Here is a 21820-nt window from a genome sequence, read left to right as displayed (position 1 = left end):
TGCAAATCCAGATATCAGTCCAGATCTTCGGGCCCTCAAAAGCACAAGGCAGCCTTGAGACAACCAAGGAAAACCTTCAGCCCCAGAACCAGGCGAGGATTCTGGGCGGTGCCTGTGTTTAAGGTGTGATTTTTTTTCTCTTCTCTCCTAGCTATTTCTTCCCCTCTCCTTTTTCTTTCTTTTTTTTCTTTCTTTTTTTTTTTTTTTAATGCTAAACCAACACAGGAAAGTCCCAGAAGTAGAAGTATATGTCAGTGAGGGGCCACATAACTTCTGACACAAACACACACACACACACACAACCAGAGATGAAGCTAAGGCCAGTCCACAGGGCCACAGAGTATCCTCAGTGCTGAACTCAGAAAGGTAGGGGGCCAACCATTCCATGCTTTAGGGCTAACACTCACAATCTCAGTAGTAGAAACATTGAAAACAAAGTCTCCTGGTTACTAACCTCCAAGAAATAAATTTAATTTGGGCAGTTCAGGGAAGCCAGAGAGATTTGCCAACTCTGCATCTTCTCCACTGCCTCTTCCTGCCCTCAACCCTCCCCCCCCATCCCAACAGCCTGTGGGCTCCACACCCCCACCCCTACCTCCTTCCTTCTCTGAAGCCAATGCCATTCCCTGTGACCCCAACACCCTTCCTAAGGCCAGTGAAGGAAAGAAAAGAGGAGTTCCTCACATGAGAGAGAGGATAAACTCATGCTGCAATTTTCTCTATCTTGAGAGTGGCTTTCTTCTATAAGCTCCTGGGTTTGAAAGTTCAAGGCTGTTCCTCATATTTAATTTCTCCTTGACACTTTACTTATAATAATCATATCTGACACTAGAGGGAGCCAGGTGACCCGCTAAGGGCTCCTCAGCCAATCACAGGGGCTTCCCATTATGTCCTAACTCTGAGCCTACCATGGCTTCCATTAGAACTTCTTACTGAAAACCACAGAATGCAGTGGGCATTATTTAAGCTTATATACAATTAGAAAAACAAATCAGTATGACATAAATGCTTTTCTCACGAAAATTAACTCTGATCAATTACTACTTAACCTGACCCCTGTTTTCCCCAGGCTTGGATAGTATCCCTTCTTCTAACTTTCCCTGACTCTCTCATGAAGAATCAAGGGCCCCCTGGGATTTCACAACCTTTCAACTACTTTTCTTCTCTTTTGGCACCTTTCCGTCTACACAGCTGCAGCACTCAGACACACCACCAAGGGCAAGACCATCTTGACAAGGCTTCTGTCATTTCTGGTTGAATTCCTAAATCCTCCTCATTTTCCCTCTTTCCTTTTTTCTTTCTGGTTTGGCTGTGATGAGTCACCCTGAGCCAATAATTTGCACAGAGAGATGGAAAAAGAGTTTTAGAAAAACCCAATTAAGAGAAATGGAAAATGAAACAGGAAAGCAAAAAAAGAGGAAAAGATGAGATGGAAAGGAAGGAGCTAATAAGAAAGTAATAAAGGGAGGGAAACCATGAAGTTTCTTTTTATTTTTCTTTGCATCCTCACTGTTTGGCATAGGCCCACAGAAGGAGACACAGCAAGAGAAGGAGAGAATGTTCTAGATGTCTGGGTGTGACCCAAGCTAAATCTCGGGAAAGCTGGAAGCTGAATGTCTTTTGTATACAGGGCTGGGGGACTGTTGCCCCTGTGTGGGAAAGGTTGAGATTTCCTGTCCTTTCCTTCTTCTTGCAAAGCTTAGAAGGGCCCATCCAAAGCAAAGTCGGGCAGGAGGGCAGGAGGCTGGTAGACAGAGGACGGGTCTATCTGCTGAATGGCTTGCTCAGTGACAGCAGCTCTTGCTTGCACTGTCCCCCCTGAGGGACACATACTCTTGAGCCAATGATTTGTAACCCAGAAGGAGGACATTTCCAAAATGTAATGACAGACTTTACCCTCCAATCATTCAATTTAGACTTTCTATTTCTGTATGGCTTCTCAAAATAAGAATAATTCTGTAAGAATAGCCATTAGTCAGAATCCAGAGAGAGAGGATGACGCTAACTCCTAGCTTTGATACAAAGTATTCTGAAGGCGCCTGCATAACCAGTGATTCCCTGAGGCAACAGCTTCTGTGTGCTCTGCTGGCCTGTGCCCAGTCTCCCTCCCAGAAGGGGTGCAGCCAACTTGCTGCCCCTTAACCAGAGGGGAGACTTAGCTTCTCTGTGTTGCAGTCTCGTTGGCTTCAAAATGGGAAGGCTACCTCTCTGCCTAGGGGGTTATTGTGAATATTAAGTTAATGTCAGAGGAAGCCCCTGGTGATATGCACAGTCCCCCAAACATCCATTTGTGCACCATTTATTTGCTTTTTCCTATAAAGTGCTTTGAAGGTGGGTGATTGGGTATCCCAGTGTTTGTTAACTATTTATTGGTTGGGCACCCTGTCCCCATGTGAACTGTTTTGCATTATTTCAAAGCCCAGTAATGGCCTGATAATATCATCCAGGGGCTCCCAGTGCTGGCCCCTGAATAGAATCACCAGTGAAAGTTAAAAAGGAATACAGATTTGTCAATCAAGTCCGGGAATTGCCAAGACAGACTCCCTAGAGGTAGCAGGTGGGAATCTATGTTGTTGTTTTTTCTTTAAAGCAATTTATTTTGTTTTGGGGGGATTTTTTTAGTTTTTTTTGGCTGGGGCTGGGTTTGAACCCACCACCTCCAGCATATGGGGCCGGCACCCTACTCCTTTGAGCCACAGGTGCCGCCCAAGGGAATCTATGTTTTTAAACATCTCTAGGTGAGTCTAATGCCCAGCCGAGTGCTGGAATCACTGACTTAATCCTTTTTAAGAGGTCTGTGTGTTCTCATGAATTCTTAAGCTAACTCCTTTCCAAGCTTAAGTTGACAGCAACTCTCAATGCCTGAATCCAAAGGGATGACCACTGGCAGGAATTTAGGGACCCCAGGAAACAGGTGAGAGTGACCTGACTGGGGGACGATGTGATGCTTATCAACCTAGGCAGACATGGAACCATCTGTACTTGGGTCAAACTATCCGTAGAGCTGTCTGGATAAGTGATGGGGGAAGGAAGGGGACATGGAAAACCAGAGAGGCATGGCTGGGGAGGAAGAACAGGGATAAATGGTATGAGCCTGGTTGGAGGGTGACTCTGCCATAAGCTCTGTGAAGGTGGGGACTTGTCTATCCCTCTGGGTCAATCCTGGGCCCCCCCCTCCACTACGGAAGTCACCTTAGAAATGACACACATCAGCACTGTCACTGTGCAGGACTCTCCTCATGGACCCCGTCTTTCTTTGTCTGAGTGACACTCATCGTGCAAGCCTCTATCCATTGCCTGCTCCAAGAAGGCTCCCAGATGGCTGAGCAAGATCCCTCCCTCTGCACCCCCATCATACCTGGGCACTGCAGTGCACACTGAAGCCTCCAGTGCAGGGCTCCCAGCCCATACCAGGCCTGGGCTTCACCGATTTTGCATTCACAGAGCCCAGCACTCAGACATGCTCATTAACTATTTAATGGACTGAACCTGCCCAAGTTCTTCACCTTACAGATGAGGAACTGAGGCCCAAAGAAGCTAACTCACCACAGGTCACTTAGTCCATCTTGGGGTAGATCACAGGTCTACCTGTCAACAGGTTCATGAGTGAAACAAGTGTCTGTTCTTTCAGCCCTCGGGGTTCCTCCTTTTTCTACATTACCCAAATCTATGTGGCTGGTGGACACAGTTGGGATTACAAAGACCCCGATTATGCCTCAGCTTCTTCCCGACTTGTGTGATTGGGGTCAATCCTGACATTCTCCGGGCCTTGCTTTCTTCCCCAGTCAACTGGGAGTCTCTGTCCTTGGCTTGGCCACCTCCCTGGTCCATGATATCACGGACAGAGTTGTTGGGTGTGTAGATGCTGGTCACAGTTAAGACTGTCACTGTCCTAATTATGAATGAAAAGAAGCATCCCCCCCTGGAATAGGTGAAATACTGAGGACCTTTTTCTCGCAAGCAATAGCTAAGGAACTGTCAGACTCACACATACCAAGCAATTAAAGCTATACATTCAACTGAGAAACATCTGTCCAAACTAGTGCTGTGTTTATGTTTCATTTTTGGAGGCGAGAGCTGTTATAAAACCAAAAGAAAATAACATTCTGAACATGACTTGGAAAAACAAGTAAAGGTTTATCAGGCATTTTGAAAAGAGAAGGGGAGATTTTTACGCTGTGCTCTCTGGGGGTAGAGAACAGACCACAGCTACCTTCCTGGGAGAGCTGGGCCCAGGGCTTACCAAGGTTTTGATGGTCTCTCTACAAAGGGGACCCTAAAGAGCTCAGCCCAGCTCTGCTCCCAGAAACATCCCAAGAATCAAAGTGGAGACTCACTTTTGCAAAATGAGCAAACTTCTCTGTCTCTCCATCCATGTATCCCACCCAAGAAATACTTACTAAGCCTTGACTATGTCCAAGATACTTTGAGCAGCACAGGGGGGAGATTTAAAGATGCATCCAAGGCTGGGCGCGATTGCTCATGCCTGTAATACCAGCGTTGTGGGAGGCCAAGGCTCGTGGACTGTCTGAGCTCAGGAGTCTGAGACCAGCCTAAGCAAGAGCCAGATCCCCTCTCTAAAAATAGCTGGGCATTGTGGCAGGCATCTGTAGTCCCAGCCATTCGGGGGGCTGAGGCAAGAGGATTGCTTGAACCCAAGAATTTAAAGTGGCTATGATCTGTGACACCATAGCACTCAACCAAGGGCAACAAAGTGAGACTCTGTCTCAAAAAGAAATTAATTAATTAAAAATAAAGATGCATCCAGGTCTCTCTCTGCTAGCTAGAGGCAAATTATCTAGAGGAGAGAAAAGATACAAACAAAAGAGATACAAAGCATGGTAGAAACTGAGAGGGCTTTCAGCTGAGAGATCAAGGATGCCTTCCTGGAGGAAGAGGCACTTAAGAGCAGATGGAGCTGAGATGGTTAGAGAGTTTGAAAGGAGGGGACTACATGCACAGGGGCAGGAAGGTGAAAATGTTGGGAACCCCCAAGCAGCCCTGTATGATTGCCATTAGGATGTGAGAGGGGAAGGGTGTCAAAGGGTTTGACACCCTCTAACTAAATGACACAAGTTGGCCACTTTTAGTGAGGAAGGTTCTCTTTTCCTCTTCGTATGTATTAAGAAATTCCTTTGTACTCACCTTCCCTCACGCTTCCCTCTTCTCTTCCAAGTACATCTGCAACTTAGGAAAAAAGTGCTGTTTGGATGTAAACTGAGGTGGACTCAAAAGTGGCCCACAAGAAACCAGAGGGCCAAGCTTGTCAAATCAACGTTTGTGATGATGCTGGTCCACTGGCCATGTGCCGAGACCAGCAAGGCCACATCTAGCCTTTAGAGTAACATGCAGGGGCTTTGTGTTCACAGGTTTCATGGCTAAGCATAACTACTAGTGCATGGAGGCCATTTTATTTATTCGTATGGATAAAAGGTATGCAATAGGAAAATGTTTTTAAAGCACCTAAACATCTGTCAGTAGGAAAAGAAGCTGAAACCACGTAAATATCCATCAATAGGAGAATGGTTAAAAAGAAAAGTGTAGCACTATGCAAATACTATAAAGAATGAGGCCAAACTACATTACCCGTCTCTACCGGGTTCACTCCTAACATCTCAGGGGCCTGGAGCAAAAAAGCAAAGAGAGGCTCTAGCCCAAAGCCTACCATGTGCAGTTTCCTCTAGGTAATTAAAGGGCCTTAGACGTGAGGACACTCTAGCCTACACATCTAAGTTCTGGCCACACTCCGGGCAAACAGCTTTCTTTAGCTACCAACGCTGGTGGTATGAGCCTCCACCAGAAAGATATCCAGAGGAGAGGCCTGGCCAGGCCCTGGAAGCAGGCCCAAGCTGTTTGGGCAGGGGATTCAGCATCCCAGGTACTCAGAGAGGGAGGACATGGCTCTCTCTGTGCCCTATCTCCTTGACTCCTCACCCCATAGGAAGGGCACAGCCAGGGAAGAGCTGGAGTAGGGCCCAGAGAGCAACGGCACTAATCACAGGGTCTAAGGGGGGCATTGCTATAAGGTGTCCATGGACAAAACATTAAGTGAAAAGAGCACATACCGAACCACATGGGAAGAATGACTCCTTTTTTTTTTTTTTTGCAGTTTTTGGCTGGGGCTGGGTTTGAACCTGCCACCTCTGGCATATGGGGCCGGTGCTCTACTCCTTTGAGCCACAGGCGCCACCCATGACTCTGTTTTTAAATTCTAGATCATCTTCCAGCTCGTCTGTGCCCCATGTTGCTTGTGGTAGTTTTCTACAGAGAGCTAAATTGAGAATGAGAGGGAGAAAACTGTCGAGTTTAAAAGAAATTTAATCATCTTTTTTTTTTTTTTTTTTAAGAGATAGAGTCTTGTCCTGGCGAGAGTGCATGATCATAGCGCACTGCAGCCTCCAACTCCTGGCCTCAAGACATACTCCTGCCTCAGCCTCCCAAATAGCTGGGACTACAGGCGTGCACCACCACATCTGGCTAATTTTTTGAAGTTTTTGTAGAGATATGTTTTATTGGGCTGCCCAGGCTGGTCTTGAACTCCTGGCCTCAAGCAATTCTCCCACTGAGCTTCCCAAAGTGCCAGGATTACAGGTATAAGCCACCACACCCTGGCTTATCATACTTTTTTTTTTTTTTTTTTGTAGAGACAGAGTCTCACTGTACCGCCCTCGGGTAGAGTGCCGTGGCGTCACACGGCTCACAGCAACCTCTAACTCTTGGGCATACGCGTTCTCTTGCCTCAGCCTCCCGAGTAGCTGGGACTACAGGCACCCGCCACAACCCCCGGCTAATTTTTTGTTGCAGTTTGGCCGGGGCTGGGTGTGAACCCGCCACCCTCGGCATATGGGGCCGGCGCCCTACTCACTGAGCCACAGGCGCCGCCCGGCTTATCATACTTTTTAAAATAAGTTAGTACTTTTTTGTACCAATTAAACTAGGTATTTCTTACATATTTTCTTATGACCAAAATGATTTTTTAAAAAATAAATGAGCAAAACCAGTCCAGGGTAATCTGGATGGTGAAGGAGGTCCCTGTGGTCATGACCTCAGATGTAGTGGAAGGTCCCAGGGCCAGAAGTCCTTCTTCACTTGTCCAGAGAAGCTCCTATCTCCTTCCTTGGTAGCTCCTCCCAACAAGGACTCCCAACACTGCGTGTACATCCAAGAGCTTCTGCAAATACAGATTCCTAAGCCCTGCCCCAGACTGGCTGAATCAGAACCTTCTGGAGTGGGACCCAGGAACATGTATTTGTCACTCCCCTGGTGATTCTAGGAACTGCTACATCTCCTAACCCTAGAAAATAAGCACCCAGGTATGTTCAGTCCCATTTGGTAGATGAGAACACTGAGGCCCAGGGCAGTTAATGGCCTTGTCTCAGGCCATAGTGTGGAATCTGTTGGTTCCTCTGCTAGAGCTTGCGCTACTCTCCCAGCTGGGCCAACAGGTGTCAGAAGACAAAGCAAGTGGACCTGCAGCCAATGGTCCCCAGCTGCAGGCTATCAGGTCACAGTCATCCCACTAAGCCAGGTGATTAGCTAATTCATTTAACAATGACAGTTTGGTACCTACTCTGTGCAAGATGCTTTTCTGGGTGCTGGGGCATCTGCAGCTAAAAACTCGACAAGGCCCAAGTTCCCTTGCCACGCAGATTCCACAGGAAGAAAAGGACAGTGAAAAGGTATACAAAGAAGGCAGCATCCGAAACTGCAAAGTAATTGAGGAAGATAAGGCAGGTTGATGAGCAGGGGAGTGACAGCTGGGTAGGAAAGGCCTCTTTGGGGAGGTAGGCCCTACATGAAGACCTGGCTGTGCACAGCATTCGCAGCAGCCCTGGTAAAAGTGGGGCAGAGAGCTGAGCAGCAGTGAGGCGATGCCAAGCCTCAGAAGATGTAGTGAAGAGGGTGGACTTTATTAGGAGTCCAGCAAAGGTCACCATGACTCTGTTTCTCCCACATAAGCATTTCTCAAGCTTCTCAAACTTAGAAGTGCATCAGTATGTCCTGGAAGCCCTTTTTAAAACACAGATGCGGGTTCCCACCTCCAGTTTCTGATTCCGTAGCTGGTCTGGGGTAGGGCCCAAGATGTTGCATGTCTAATAAGCTCCCAGAGAAGATTGATGCTGCTGGTCAGCGAGCCACTGCTGTGTTGTAACTGCCTGTTGGCCTGCCGGTGTGCTCTGCTTTCCCGGAGGCCTCCTGAAGACAGGGGTGATATCATGTTCACCATTATGCCCCTGGGTTTGGTGTTAGTACTGCAGTCCCCAACTGCCAGGCTGTGGACCAGAACTGGACCACAGAGCAGGAGGTGAGCAGTGGCAGAAGTTCCATCTGTATTTACTGTTGCTCCCCATCGCTCACGTCCCTGCCTGATCTCCACTTCCTGTCAGAGAAGTGGCAGCATTAGCTTCTCACAGGACCATGAACCCTACTGGAAACTGCGCATGTGGGGGATCTAGCTTGACTGCTGCTTGTATCTAACTCCTGGTGATCTACAAGGGAGATGTAATGCACCTGAATCATCCTCCACCCCACTGCGCTGTGGAAAAGTTGTCTTCCATGAGCTGTTCCCTGGGGCCAAAAAGACTGGGGACTGCTGCATCAGCAGGAGCTCAGGAGATGCATATGAATCCATGAATGAATGAATGAGGGCCTGAACCATCTGCCACATGAAAAGCCCTTAGAACATTATAAGCACTTTGTATATGCATTAATCAGGGCTATCCAGATAAACAGTACAACATGACGCTGAGTGCTGTCCAAAAAGTAGCCCACCAGGTATGTCTCTATTTTTCATATTACATGGTTGGATAGCCATATGACTGTCCGGATAGTCCTCGTATATATAGAAAGATTTATTATGATGAATGGGTTCATGCCATTCTGGAGACTGGAAGTCCCAAGATCTGCAGGGTGAGTCTGTAATCTAGAGGCTGAGGAGAGCCCATGGGGTAGCTCCATTCTAAAGACTGGCAGGCTCAGGGTCCAGAAAGAGCTGTTTCAGTTCAAGTCCAAAAGCAGAAAAAAAGCTGATGCCTCAGTTTAAAAGCAGTCAGACAGGAAGAATGTTTTCTCACTCAGGGAAGGGTCAACCTTTTTGTTCTATTCGAGCCTTCAACTGATTGGATGTGGCCCACCCATGTAAGGGCGGTCCACCTGTTTTACACAGACTATAGATTTAAATCTTAATCTCTTCCAAAAGCAAATTCACAGAAACACACAGACTAACATTTGACCAAATATCTGGTCACCCTGTGACTCAGTTGACACATAAAATTAATCATCACATATACATATGCGTTTAAAACCCACACACGGGTTTCCCATCTTGGATGAGGGTTTAATGGAGGCAGGGAAAGAAAGGGATACATCTCCAGGAGTCTAGGCTTTGCCAGGTGTGTGAGCCCAGGTGAACCACAAGCTCCTGCAACCACCCCAGGAAGACCTGCAGGTGCCAGCTGGTCCCTGGGCAGGCTCTCCCTAGATACCCAACCCCCAACCAGTGAAGCCCCAGGGCCCCCACCCAGCAGGCACTGGGATCCCTGTGCTCGGTGCTTCCCCAGCCCTGTCTTAAACCCATTAGGCTCCGTGCTCCCGCCGGCTGGAGGAGATCACATTTTTCGTGGAGAGAGAGAAAAGGCCTTACTACAGGAAAAGTCTGTCCTTTGTTCCATTGGGTTCTCAGCTTCTCAAGTGAACTCCCTCCCTGAGATCCCTGAATTCAGAAAAGGAAAATGAAGCCAGGAGAGAAAAGGGACAAAGGGACCAGTGTGGGCTTAAGGTAGGGAGAGGATGGGGGCGCTGAGGGGGAGAAACAGGTGAGGAAGGGAATGGAATGAGAGAGAAGAGGGGCAAGAAGCCATGTAGGGACAGGCCCCACGGGTTCTGGAGAGGGCAGGCCTCTCCCTACTCTGGGTGCTGAGCTCTCTAGTTCTTCACAATGGTGACAAGAGCTCTGGACTTGGAGTCCCGGATCTGCAACTGACAAGTGTCTCTCTGCAGACTTACTGCACCCATGTTCTGAGCCTCAAATACAAACTGCCCCGCCACTGATCAAAATCAGGTGCAATTAAATTGCATTGAAAGTGATTCATTAAAATGAAAAGGATAATTCGTAATAACTGGATTTTCAGAGAGAGACCATGAGGCTGGCCAGGGACAAGACTGAACCTACATCTTGCTCTTCCTAGGAATTCCATGCCAGCTTCTGGGCTCAGGACCCCCTCCACCAACAGGCCCATCAGTTGAAGGTTCTCTTCTTCCCTCCCAAGCATCTAAGGGTCTTGATGTGCCCATGACCTCAGGCTCACCACATCTGCTGAGGAGCTGAGCTTCTCCCACCTGCCTCATCAGACACAGCCAAGAAAAGGCTGACCTGGATCTAGAGCCCTAGCCCCTGCCTCCAGGCTTTCAGTAGCTTGGGGGAAGCACTGCCCTGGGAGTCAGGACACCCAGGGCCAGCTCTGCTAAGGCCTACTCTGACACACAGCACTGCCCTGTTGTGAAGCGTTGATGCCTTGCCTGAGACTGGTCTAAGGAACTTCCACGTTTCCTCCCAGCTCTGATGGTCTCAAGGCCAGTTAGCAGGTAACTGGAAACATCTGGAGTGCTGGGCTCCCTCTCTGAGCAACTGTTTTAAGTGGGATGTGCATAGAACAAGGGGTTCCTGTTCCCACAAGGCTGGGCCAGGGGATGATTTTATGCATTCAATTAAACAAGAGAGAAATAATATATGTGGTGCTGGAAATTCCACCCACCACTCACACAGTAAGTATAGGCCCCCGATGGAGCATAAGCTGGAGGATGTGAATCTGTTCTTCCCTCATTGGTCTTGGTTGCGAGGTTTCTCTTCTGGCATAGTAATACTACGGGATTTTGAAGGGTAATTTTAACTATGTGTGCTTTTTTTTGGCCTTATAGACTCTAAAAATTAGAATGTTTTCAGTTATAAAAACTCAAACAGACTAATACTACAAAAGGTACTTATTGTTCATATACTGGAAAGGTCCAGTGGCAGTATGGTCTTCACGTACAGTTTCATCCAGGCATTCACAGTAGCATCAGGACTTCAACTCCTTCTCTTGATGCTTCTCTCATCCCTCCCCCTCTCAAGGCATCAGCTCAAACCCTCATCATCACAAGACACCTGCCAGGAGTTTCAGGTGACAATGAATGCAATTGCTTTGCATTCACACACTGTGGCATCCAGAGAAAAGAGATCACTTAGCTGCCTACCTGCCACATAGAAGTCCTCAGATTCACTCTGATTGGAGTGATTTAAGTCATTTGCCCACCCTGACTCAATCACTGCAGCTGCAGGATTAAACTGGCCTAAACTGAGCTCTGTGATCTATCCTTAGAACTGGGAATCGAGCTAGATTCCCTGGATTTTCAAACAGAAATGAAAACTGTCAGGAAGAGGGAAGTGGAAACCAGGGTAGCAATCATACTGACTTTCGAATGGAAGCAGGGTCTCTGCATGGAACCTCTGTGCATGGAAAATACTTGATTTCTCAGCAATCCCTTTTCCAGTATTGAATTCAGGGACTTATCTTAGGCCAGAGGCAAAACCAAAAGCTCCCAAAGTCGCTACTGCCCTAGACTGTCATACAGAAGGTTAGCTCAATCAGTGGGTACTTCTTTACCAAGTGCCTTTAAGGCCACCCTTGCTGCCGCAACAGGGCAGATCAGAACATCCCAGACCTCGAGAAATCATGACAATACAACATTGGCCACACCAGGCAGCAGGCTTACCTGCTGATTTGTTTAATCAGCGTGGGCTTCAAGGGACATTCTCCAGCGCAGGATGGGCATAACAAGGGGGGTGGGTTGGCTGGGTGGTATGTTGGGGTACAGAAAAAAATGATACAAGTTCTATTAGGCTTATATTTAATCTGAAAAAACAGGATCACTTATATTTACTATACAAATTGGTTTACACTGGTGTGATTTCCATATCAATTTACACATGGTGGGGATACATGCCATCTTTCCTCTGACAGGAGATTGCAATTTTAATAGTTTGGAGACCAAAACTGCCTGAAAGGATGACACTAAGGATAAGCAGAATTCAGGATGAGTCCCCAAAGGCCCTTGTTGGAGAGGATGCAAAGTAGGGGGTCAGGTAGGAGATCCCAAGAGCCAGGGGGCACTTCTCGTAGCCTGTGTCCTGGGAGCCAAAGAGACCAGCACCCTTTCTCAGGTGGCCATCTCCTCAGGGAACATCCTCCCTCAGCAAGGCCCTTCTTAGAGAGTAGTCACCAGGGAAGGGGTCCCCTGGGGCTGTGACTGGAACATCTGCTACCAATTCTCCCATTGGCCAGAGCCCTACTCCCCGCGCCTGCGGGGGAAGAATGCTGGGAGCCCGCAGCCAGTGACTCACTGCTCACAGCCCATGGAAATGGCCCGATGCTCACTACGACCTTTGGGTTTGCCCTGCCACCGGGTGCTCCGCCAGAAAGTATAGAGTATCCGGCCCCCGAGAGCCACAGCAGGCCCCTAGGCTGCAGATGGCTAAATAAGGCTGAGGCCGCAAGGGGTGGCAGGGGTGCCAGACCCCAGGAACAATTTGCTGGTCTCAGTGGTGACGTGAACATTTTCCCTGCACTTCGGCAGTTATCCCCTCAAACTGAGACTGAATCATATCCTCAAAACCTCAAGCCCGACAGGCACACGTAATGCCCAGACTCAAAAACGGAGAGAAGGCCTGACCCAGGCCCTCCCTTCATAGCAAAGAAACATTTGGGGCAACACCAGGGAAGCTGTCTCAGGAGAATGCCCAGGTCAGCTCCCCTTCTGGGTCCTCATCTCCAAGATGGGAACAGTAAGCCCTCAGCACTTACCTCATGAGGTGCTGAGGACCCCCAGAGAAATGAGGTCTGAGAGAATGGAGATAAGATGTAGGGAGTGGCCCTTGCTCTTTGAAAAGGACAAAGCCCAGTCTTGTTGCAAATTTGGGGTCACAGCAACCTAGTAAATTTACTGCCAGATTGCCCATCTTGGTCACTGCCAGGAACACGTAACTTCCAGGAAGCCACCACTGTTTGTGCATACCTTACCTAGACACGGCCCCTTCTATTTCTCAATGCCCTTTAACTCCTGTCACTTTCCACAGTGACCCTGGGAGGGAGGCAGTGCAGGAATCTTTAGCTCCATTTCAAAGCGGAAAAGAAAACAAGGTCTGGAAAGTTAAATGACTCCTCAAGGCCACACAGGAAGCTGGTAACAGAACCAGCATGAGGAGCCAGCCCCTCCAAGTAGGGCAATGGGACCCCATGAGTCCACCTATAGAATAAGAAGAGTCGTGAGGAGTTGCCCCTGGGGGCTGATGGATGTTTTCTAGGAGACACATGGCACTAGCTGTTCTAGAAAGTGGACGTGGTTTTTCAAATCTAGAATGTGTTGGCCTGACTCCTTCCAGAGACACCCTGTGAGGTACTCCTTAAAAGTACCCTTCCCAGAAAGCACCCACCACCTAGCAGTGGTGCCCAGGAGGGAATGCAGCCCTTGGGAAGGCTTGGTCACACTTCAGGTTGACCTTGAAAACTGGAGCAGCTGGAGAAGCAAGCTCAGAGCCTGAGCTTCCCTTACTGACCTCTCTCTCTCTTTCTTGTTTTGTTAGAAAGAATGGAGTGACCTTGACCACCCTATCACTTTTGAAGTTAAGTAGCCAAAAATCACCTTGTCTAGACAAACAGATTTTATAGATCCAATTAATTCCTGCCAGTCAAAATTAGGCATGCTTAATAGGGGAATATATTTAGAATCTGTCATTATCTGGCTCCCCAGGGGAGAAACCTCAGCTCTTATTTCATTGACACTTAATTTCAAACAGAGGTCTGTTCACTCCCACTTCAGACCTGGCTTTCCTTCCTGACAGCACTGAGGTGGGCAGGGGCCGAGGTAGGGGAGCATCTAACCACAAGAAGCCACTTAATTCCCACATAGCCTGAACCTCACAGCCATCTTAAGTCAGAACACGAGTGGCAGCTTCTCCTTTGTGCTATGTGGCCAAGCAGTGGGAAGCTGCTGGAAGAGCAGGGCGTAAAGGGCTCTAGAAAGTCTCACTGCCCCTGTGCCCTGAATTCCACCATCATCTATTCTCAATTCCTTGGGATCTGGAGGCTTCTGGGGCTGTGGACTGGAGTGGCCCTCCTAACACAATACAACTCTTCCTGGGAAGGGACCATTCTTGAGCTACACTAGTAGCTTATAGCCTGAGCAGAGAGCTGAGCTAGTCCCGGCGGGCTGAGAGAGCCCCAGGAGTGCCAGAGCAACCTGCGCAGACCCAGCAGGCAGGTGGCCCTGGAGGGCTTCACTCCAGACAGCATCCTGGGCCACTCTGGTCCCCCAGATGGTGCTACCCACTCTGGGCCAGAGATGAAGGGGGGCGGGCATGGGAACCCTAAGGAGAGCACCCGGGGCCTCCAGTCTGAGGCAGGATTCTCCCTGGCCTCAAGGATCACAGGCTTTCCTCCAGGGCACTGCCATCATGGTTGGCAGTCCAGGAATAAGTGGCTCCTCATGTGCCCCTGAAATACGTATGTGTGTCAGCAAGGTGTGTGAGTGCCCTAGGGCTTTTGTCACGAATTATCACCAACTGGATGGCTTAAAGTAACAGAAACGTACGTATATTCTCTCTCAGCTCTAGAGGACAGAAGTCCCAAATCAAAATGGCAGCAGGTCTGCACTCTGAAGGCCCTAGAACCTTCCTTGATTCTCCCAGCTACAAGTGGCTCCAGGTGTCCCATTGCTTGTGGCAGCGTCACTCCTCTCCTTCTGCCTTCACATGGCCTTCTCTTTCCCTGTTTCCCCTCTGTGTGTCACTCATAGAGACACTTGCCATCGGATTTAGGCCCTGCCCAGATAACCCAGGATGCTCTCAACTGGAGATCCTTAACTTAATGACATCTGCAAAGACTCTTTTTCCAAATTAGGTCACAAAGGCACAAGCTCAAGGCAGGAGCCCCAGCTGTGTGGCTTCCCTGTCACTCTTCAGCCCACCAACTGCCCTGTCCACCCTGAACAAAGATTTAGTAGCCCACCTGGGACTACTTTCAGCCCACCAGCTGAAAATCTTCCTTCCATATAAGATGAGGAAAGAGACCCCTGCAGGAAACAACAGATTCCCAACACCCTGTGGTTCTAAAAACATCATTCTCTGCCAGAATGACTTCCATTGACCCTGTCTCACCATTTGCCAAAGTCACGTTCATCCGTTAAGACCCAGCTCAAGCATCACTTCCTCCTCTACCAATGTCTTGCCTCCATCCCAATTGCTGCAGGGCCCATGTGATCTTCATCTCCGTTTCTCCAGACCCTGGCAAAGGCTTGGAATGGGCCACAGTGACTTTCTGCTAAAAGCACAGCATCCCTCCCCCAGGGGGACAGAGGTCCAAGCGCAAGGGTCTGCATGCAGCTGCTCCTCCACGACTTCCTCTGGAGCTCCCTCCCTCCCTCCCTGCCCACGCTCTTCCCTCAACACTGACCCCAGGTTCCACCCTCCGTCAGCTGGGAGCACCTCCCCCAGCGTCTTTGCTTGTCTTTCTTCCTTCCAGGCTGGTCGTGGGTGCCCCGCTGGAAATCAATGGCCACCAGAAGACAGGAGACGTGTACAAGTGTCCGGTGATGGATGGAAACTGCACCAAACTCAACCTGGGTAACGTGGGCTGCTGGTCCAGAACAAGGCAGGCCCTTATGCACATCCGTGTCTGGCTCTCCCAGCCACCCCATGGTGAGGTGACCCGGCTGACATCGCTCCCACACTTTATAGATGAGGAGCTGAGGCCAGAGGGAGGAATCAACTTTCCAGTAGTCACATAGCTTGTTGGGGCCTCCAGGATTTAAACCTAGACCTCCAATGCCCCAGTCACCCACTGCCCCTCAACTCAGGGTTTTCACTCCCAGCAGGAGAGAAGTATGTCCTGTCTTCTTTCTGATTTTGAAATAATAACAACAGCTAACATTCACGTATCACAGGTAGCATTCACTGTGTGCCTGGAACACTTCCACTCTTTAATCCCTGCACTACCTATATGAGATTTAACCATCAAACACATGGAAAATGACAGCACATGGAGGTGAGGGGACCTGCCCAGAGTCACCAGCTTACAAGGAGTAGAGCCAAGGCTCCAATCCAGGCAGCCTGCAGCTCCCTTTAACCACTGCGCAGCACTGCCCTCTGAAATGAAGGCTGCTCCTCACTGCACAGCTTCCAGGCGTGTTCTGGAGACAACAGGAGCAGCGCCCAGCCTCCATGCCCTTGTAAAATCTCCCAGTGTGTATGTGTGCACACATGTGTGTCTGAGTGGGTGGGTGTGCATGCACGCCAGTCCTCTAAAGCACTTCCCCTGTCCTAAAGGTCAGACAGCTGCTGGGCCATTGCTCTGCTCTTCATTTGTGCTGAAAAGCTTCCATTCCAGGCCTTCCCCAGGGCCAGGACCTTGGGCCTCCTCTGTCCCATGAGGGACCCTCTGTCCTAGAGCAGGGGCAGGGTTCCCTGGGGAGGTGGGGGTTGGGCAGGGCAGCAGGGGCCTGCTGAGGAGAGATGGCAGAAGTTCAGGAGATAAGCCAGGGATGAAAGGCCGGAATTCAGGAGAAAGCCCAAAAACTCCGATCCCCAGGACCACCAGGACAGCCAGCTCTCTGTCACATGTGGAGGCTCCTGCTGTCCACATCTGCATCAACGCCAGGGCTGGGGAGTTCAAACCCAGTGCAGCTGGGGCACAGACTCCAGTGAGGAAACAGTCTGAGGGAGGCAGGAGCCTGGTGGGTGGCTTGTGGCTCCCAATTATTACCCCCTGGGAGCACAGGCTTCCAGGACAGGCCCAGCTGCAGTGTCTTTGCTGTGTGTCCACAGGGAGCCCACACCCTCTCTCTGAGTCTCAGTCTGCTCATGTGTAAAGCAGAGAGGATGGACTCAACAACCCTAGAATCCATTCCTGGTCTGATCTGTCCCCCAAGCACTATACCAGTTATTGGGGGATACAGCAGGAAACAAGAGGCCCAGGGGCCAAGCCAAGAGGGGACAATAATCAAGTAGACAAATTAGGAAGCAGGATCATCCCAGGTAGGGATAAACGCTGTGCAATGCACCGGGGCACTGTGATAAGAGGCCAGGGTGGCTGGCGGGGGGAGGGGGTCTACATTAGGAAGGTGGTCAGGAAAGTCCTCTCTGAGCAAGTGACATTTAAGTAAACACCTGATGGTGAGAAGGAGTCAAGTGGGGACAGAACATTCCAGACAGAGGAAGAGCACGTGCAAAGGCCCTGAGGTAGAAATGGAGTTTGCTCTGCTGGTGAATGTAAGAAAGTCCATGTGGGTGGGCAGAGGGAGCCAGGGGTAGGGAGAGAGGTGGGCACAGTGCTCAGGTCCAGGCGACTGACAAAAGCTCATGGTCCAGGTAGGGATGTGGACACGTGAGCCAGTCATTCAGTTTTCTCTGTTGCTCAGGCTTCCTAATGCACTCCATTTCCCTCTAGAGGGAGGAGGAGATGTAAAGCCTTCAGAGCCTGGAAAACACTTCCAAGCTGGGGCCTGAGCCCAGGAGGCAGTGGGTAGTGAAGAGAGTTGGGACAGAGGAAAATTACCCTCTGTTTGAGGGGTGGTGCTCTCCCTCCCACTAAGGAAACACATGGCAGAAAGAACATCTGTCAGTTCATCCCCGCAGTGGAAAACACAGGCTGGGAAACCTGAGTCCTGGGTTTTCCTACAGCCTTTCCAGGCGCTGAGCCACACGGTGCCAGGAACGCTCTCTCCTTCCTCTCCAGGGCAGCGGAGAGGGTGTCCATTGCCTACATCCCAGTGAGCTGGGAAAGAGGCTACCCGGGTCTGTGTTCCCTACACAGGCATGGAGTTGGGGTTTTAAATGAGGGGCCTGGGCTAGGGGAGGTGATGTGGTTCTGGAAGCCAGGCCCTGTGTGGGGGCTGAGAATGGCTGAGAAGGTGGCAGTGTCTCCAGTTCTTGGAGGGACGTGAGCCTGAGCCCGTCTGACTCCAGTGCAGGGGTCTTTTCTACCAGGCCCCTTTGCCTCCAGCCAGGACTTCAGTCTTGGTAGAGAGGTAGGAAGGAAGGGGGCAAATAGAGGGCAGGATTCTCCTGTCTGGCAAGAGGCAGAGATTGCCCAGTCGAGTTCAGAGCTTCCCCTGGTTCCCACTGGCCCGTGATGCCATCAGATAGAGAAAAACACAGGACTCAGGACAAAACATCAGATAGTCTGATTAAAGTCTCAGCTCTCATTTATCAGCGATTGACCTTGTGAAAGCCACTAACCCTCTCTACGTCTCTATTCTCTCATTTATAAATGGCAACAGTGTCACCAGGGCCAGCTAGGACCATGAGGGGTCTGCGAGGGCAGGTGCACACAGCACTCTGCAGATGATAAGGCACCTTAGAAACCCCAGGGCTTCTGTTATTTTCTCTCTGGCATGTTCAGATGGACGAAACAGAAAACAGTCACTTAGCACAGCCAAGAGGGACAGATTTCAAAAGGAGCCTTACTGAAAACTAAGGACAACCAACAACAGGAAAAGACAAAAAACACAGCTGCCCTCATCCTCCAGTCCACAGAACAGTCACCTGTCCGACAAAGTGGGCTCTGATGGGCACCAAGCCTTTAGTGCTTTCCCCCACAGCAGGCCTTACAGACCTGGGCCCCAGAGGCCAGGCAGAGCCTCACACTTCTAGGCACCCAGAAAGAAGAATGCAAAGCCTTCTTGGTCAGGCCTCCCAAGCCTGTTAGGAATTGCTCCTCCTGGTAAGCAGGGTCCTCACGGCTGGCTGGGGCTGACACACTCTGTCTTAATGAGGTGCCAACCCTCTTCTCCCAGCAGCCCCCAATCCCTCTAATATGCACCCCAGCACACTTCTGGGCACTTTGAGCTCATTTCCTTTCCTTCAGAGGCTTATGGGATGATCCAGTAACACCTAAACTGGTGTAGATTTTTATCAGAGCCAGCCCTCTGCCGACACCCGGACGGCTGATAACCCCGTCCTGCACACCTCTCTTGGCAGCCAACTACAGAGAGAGGTTCCCAGGCAAGGCCATGCACCTCTAGAAGGCTCTTGTGAAGTTGGCTATGGCTGCCTGGGAAAGAAAGTCCTCTCAGTTGTCACATGTCAGTTATCAGATGTGCAGACAAGTGGGCATTGGAAGAGTAGGACCTGGGACTGGTCAGTTTTCATGGGCATCAGCTTGAAGGGGAGTGCAGAGGGGACACTGCACAGAGGAAGCCAGCCTAGGTGGGGTGCCACGGTGTGTTTAGGGGCAGGGTGCAGGCACAGGGGGATGTCAGGACCCAGTCAGATGGCTGGAGGAAAACACTGGACCAGGAGATGGAAGGCCCTGCTGTGTGTTTACTATGTGACCTCAGGCAACTTACTTGGCCTCTCTCAGATGGAGTTTCCTCTTCTCACAGGGAATTGTGAGGAAGTAGTGAGCCAGGTCAGGGGAAGGCTTTAGTAAACCCTGATGGGCCGTCCCAAAGTGCAGGAGAGCCAGGGGCCCTGGGGGCAGGGCGAATTGGGGCAGACTCTGCTTGACACCGACCCTGCCCACAGGGTGACCAGTGGCAGCAGCAGGCTATGGGCAGAGGGTGGGCAGGATGTGGTTGCAGACTGAGCTTCTCCCCCCACCTAGGAAGGGTCACCCTGTCCAATGTGTCAGAGCGGAAGGACAACATGCGTCTTGGGCTGAGCCTTGCCACCAACCCCAAGGACAACAGCTTCCTGGTAAGCGCCACCTGCTGCTGCCTGAGGTCCGGAAAAGTGGGGGGCAAGGTAGCCATCCCATGGCACACGCTCCTGTGCACCCCACACCTGCTTGCCCCTACTCCACCAACCTGGCAGCAGAACCCGTCCTCCTCCAGCTCCTGCTTACACCATGCTTTGCAGCTGGGCCTGGAGTGTGTTGTGGGGGACAGTCCAGGCAGGAAAAAGGATTGAGTGGATACCCCAGGGGAGGGGAGAACAGGGAAAGGAATAGGAATAAAGACAGTCTTACAGGGGACTGGTCCCTTCCCTTGGGAAGCTAGTTTTTTAGGGCAGAGACTGAATCTCTGCTCCAGGTCGAAACAGGCTTCACCTCACACCCTAAGAACACTTTGAAGGGAAATCATAAATAAGAAAACATAAATGAGCAAATTGCTGCAACTGAGGGAAGGGATATAGAGCCACAGGCCATCTGGGCTATCCAGGATTAGATGAAGAAAGCTAAAAGAAAACAAAACAGGGGGTTTCTGTTTTGTTTTTAAAGAAGAGGCAGGTCTTAGCAAGAAAGAAAGAGAAGAGAGGGGTGGCGCCTGTGACTCAAAGGAGTAGGGCACTAGCGCCATATACTGGAGGTGGTGGGTTCAAACCCAGCCCTGGCCAAAAACTGCAAAAAAAAAAAAAAAGAAAGAAAGAAAGAAAGAGAAGAGAGAGTATATGAGCTGAAGTGGTAGAAAGTTTCATTCATTTAAACAACACTTTCTGAGCACCTAGAATGTACTAAGCCAATGCCCGGCATTGGGATTCCATAGTAAACAGAGACCCTGCCCTGCAGGGCCCCCGGCCCCATCCACACATATGGCCACTGGGGGCTTTGTCTCTACCCCCCTTTCCTTCTCAGGCTCCTTGTTACATTCCGACTAACTTGATTTCACCTACTTCACAAGGTGACATAAAGGCCCAAGAGGAATAGTGGGATACAATCACTGGGACCCTCGGTGGATAGGTTAAGTCCCTGATTTTTTATTCATCACCTAGTCATAGATTCACTTATCAGTCCATATCCCTACCAGGGATCCATCCCTCCATTCTTCTATCCATCCATTCATTCATCTATACATCAATCCACTCACTCATCCTGCCATCCATCATCCCTCCTCCCATACATCACTTCCTGTATCCATCCATCATCCATCCATCATCCTTCTATCTGTCATTCATCCATCATCATCCATCCATCATCCTTCTATCTATCATTCATCCATCATCATCCATCCATCATCCATCCATTATCCGTCCATCATCCTTCCATCTGTCATTCATCCATCCATCATCCATCCATCATCCATCTATCGTTTGTCCAACTATCCATCCATCATCCCTCCTCCCATACATCTCTTCCTGTATCCATCCATCATCCTTCCATCTATAATTTATCCATCATCATCCATCATCCTTCCATCTGTCATTCATCCATCATCATCCATCCATCATCCATCTATCATTTGTCCAACTATCCATCCATCATCCTTCCATCTATCAGTCACCCATCCATCATCCTTCTGTCTATCATTCATCCACCTAACATCCATCATCTATTCATCTATCCATGAATCCATCATCTCTCTATCTAACCATTCATTCTTTGTCCTCCCCCTAATTCCAAAAATCATTTATAACAGCTTCAACAAATGACACAGATAAAACATAGCCTTTAAGATCCAGGTAAAAAAATAAAGCTAATTAAAGAAAGGGATTCCAAATAGAAGAATCACTCCCCTAAACCAAAATAAATTATAGCATGAAATTTAGCCCTGGGTTTCCTGACAGCAGGGCAATAATGGAGGCCTGGAGCTGGGTTTTCATTTCTAATGATTCTGGCTGAGAGGAGCTCATTACTTAGTCCTCCAAAGAGAGGCTGATGTCAGTGTTTGGGGTAGTAATTTTCACAGAAAGAACAGAGACACTTTTTCCCTCTGAGAGCCACAGCATGTTATTGAGACCCAGTCCTGGAAATTTGCCTGTAAAGACCTTCAGGTGACTACTTCAAACAGAGGAATTATTCTAGTGACCCTTGAAGGGTGCACTCTCATGAATGAAAAGGCTTCCTCAGATCCT

The 21820-nt window shown here is 49.6% G+C and overlaps 1 protein-coding gene across 2 annotated transcripts in view; it reads left to right on the top strand.

Annotated features, from left to right (window-relative positions):
- The window catches only part of ITGA11 (integrin subunit alpha 11), a 114850-nt gene that overhangs the window by 39934 nt on the left and 53096 nt on the right, over window positions 1–21820 (top strand). Inside the window, exons 3-4 of one of the 2 annotated variants that reach the window (XM_053594146.1) lie at window positions 15555–15655; window positions 19635–19726. In XM_053594146.1, the coding sequence (XP_053450121.1) occupies window positions 15555–15655; window positions 19635–19726 (193 nt within the window). Of the gene's footprint in view, window positions 1–15554; window positions 15656–19634; window positions 19727–21820 lie in introns of those variants that run through there. The other variant, XM_053594147.1, reaches the window with a different exon arrangement.

Source organism: Nycticebus coucang, chromosome 6 (genome assembly GCF_027406575.1).
Source record: "Nycticebus coucang isolate mNycCou1 chromosome 6, mNycCou1.pri, whole genome shotgun sequence".
Lineage (NCBI taxonomy): Eukaryota > Metazoa > Chordata > Mammalia > Primates > Lorisidae > Nycticebus > Nycticebus coucang.
This window is presented reverse-complemented; position numbering and strand designations above follow the sequence as displayed.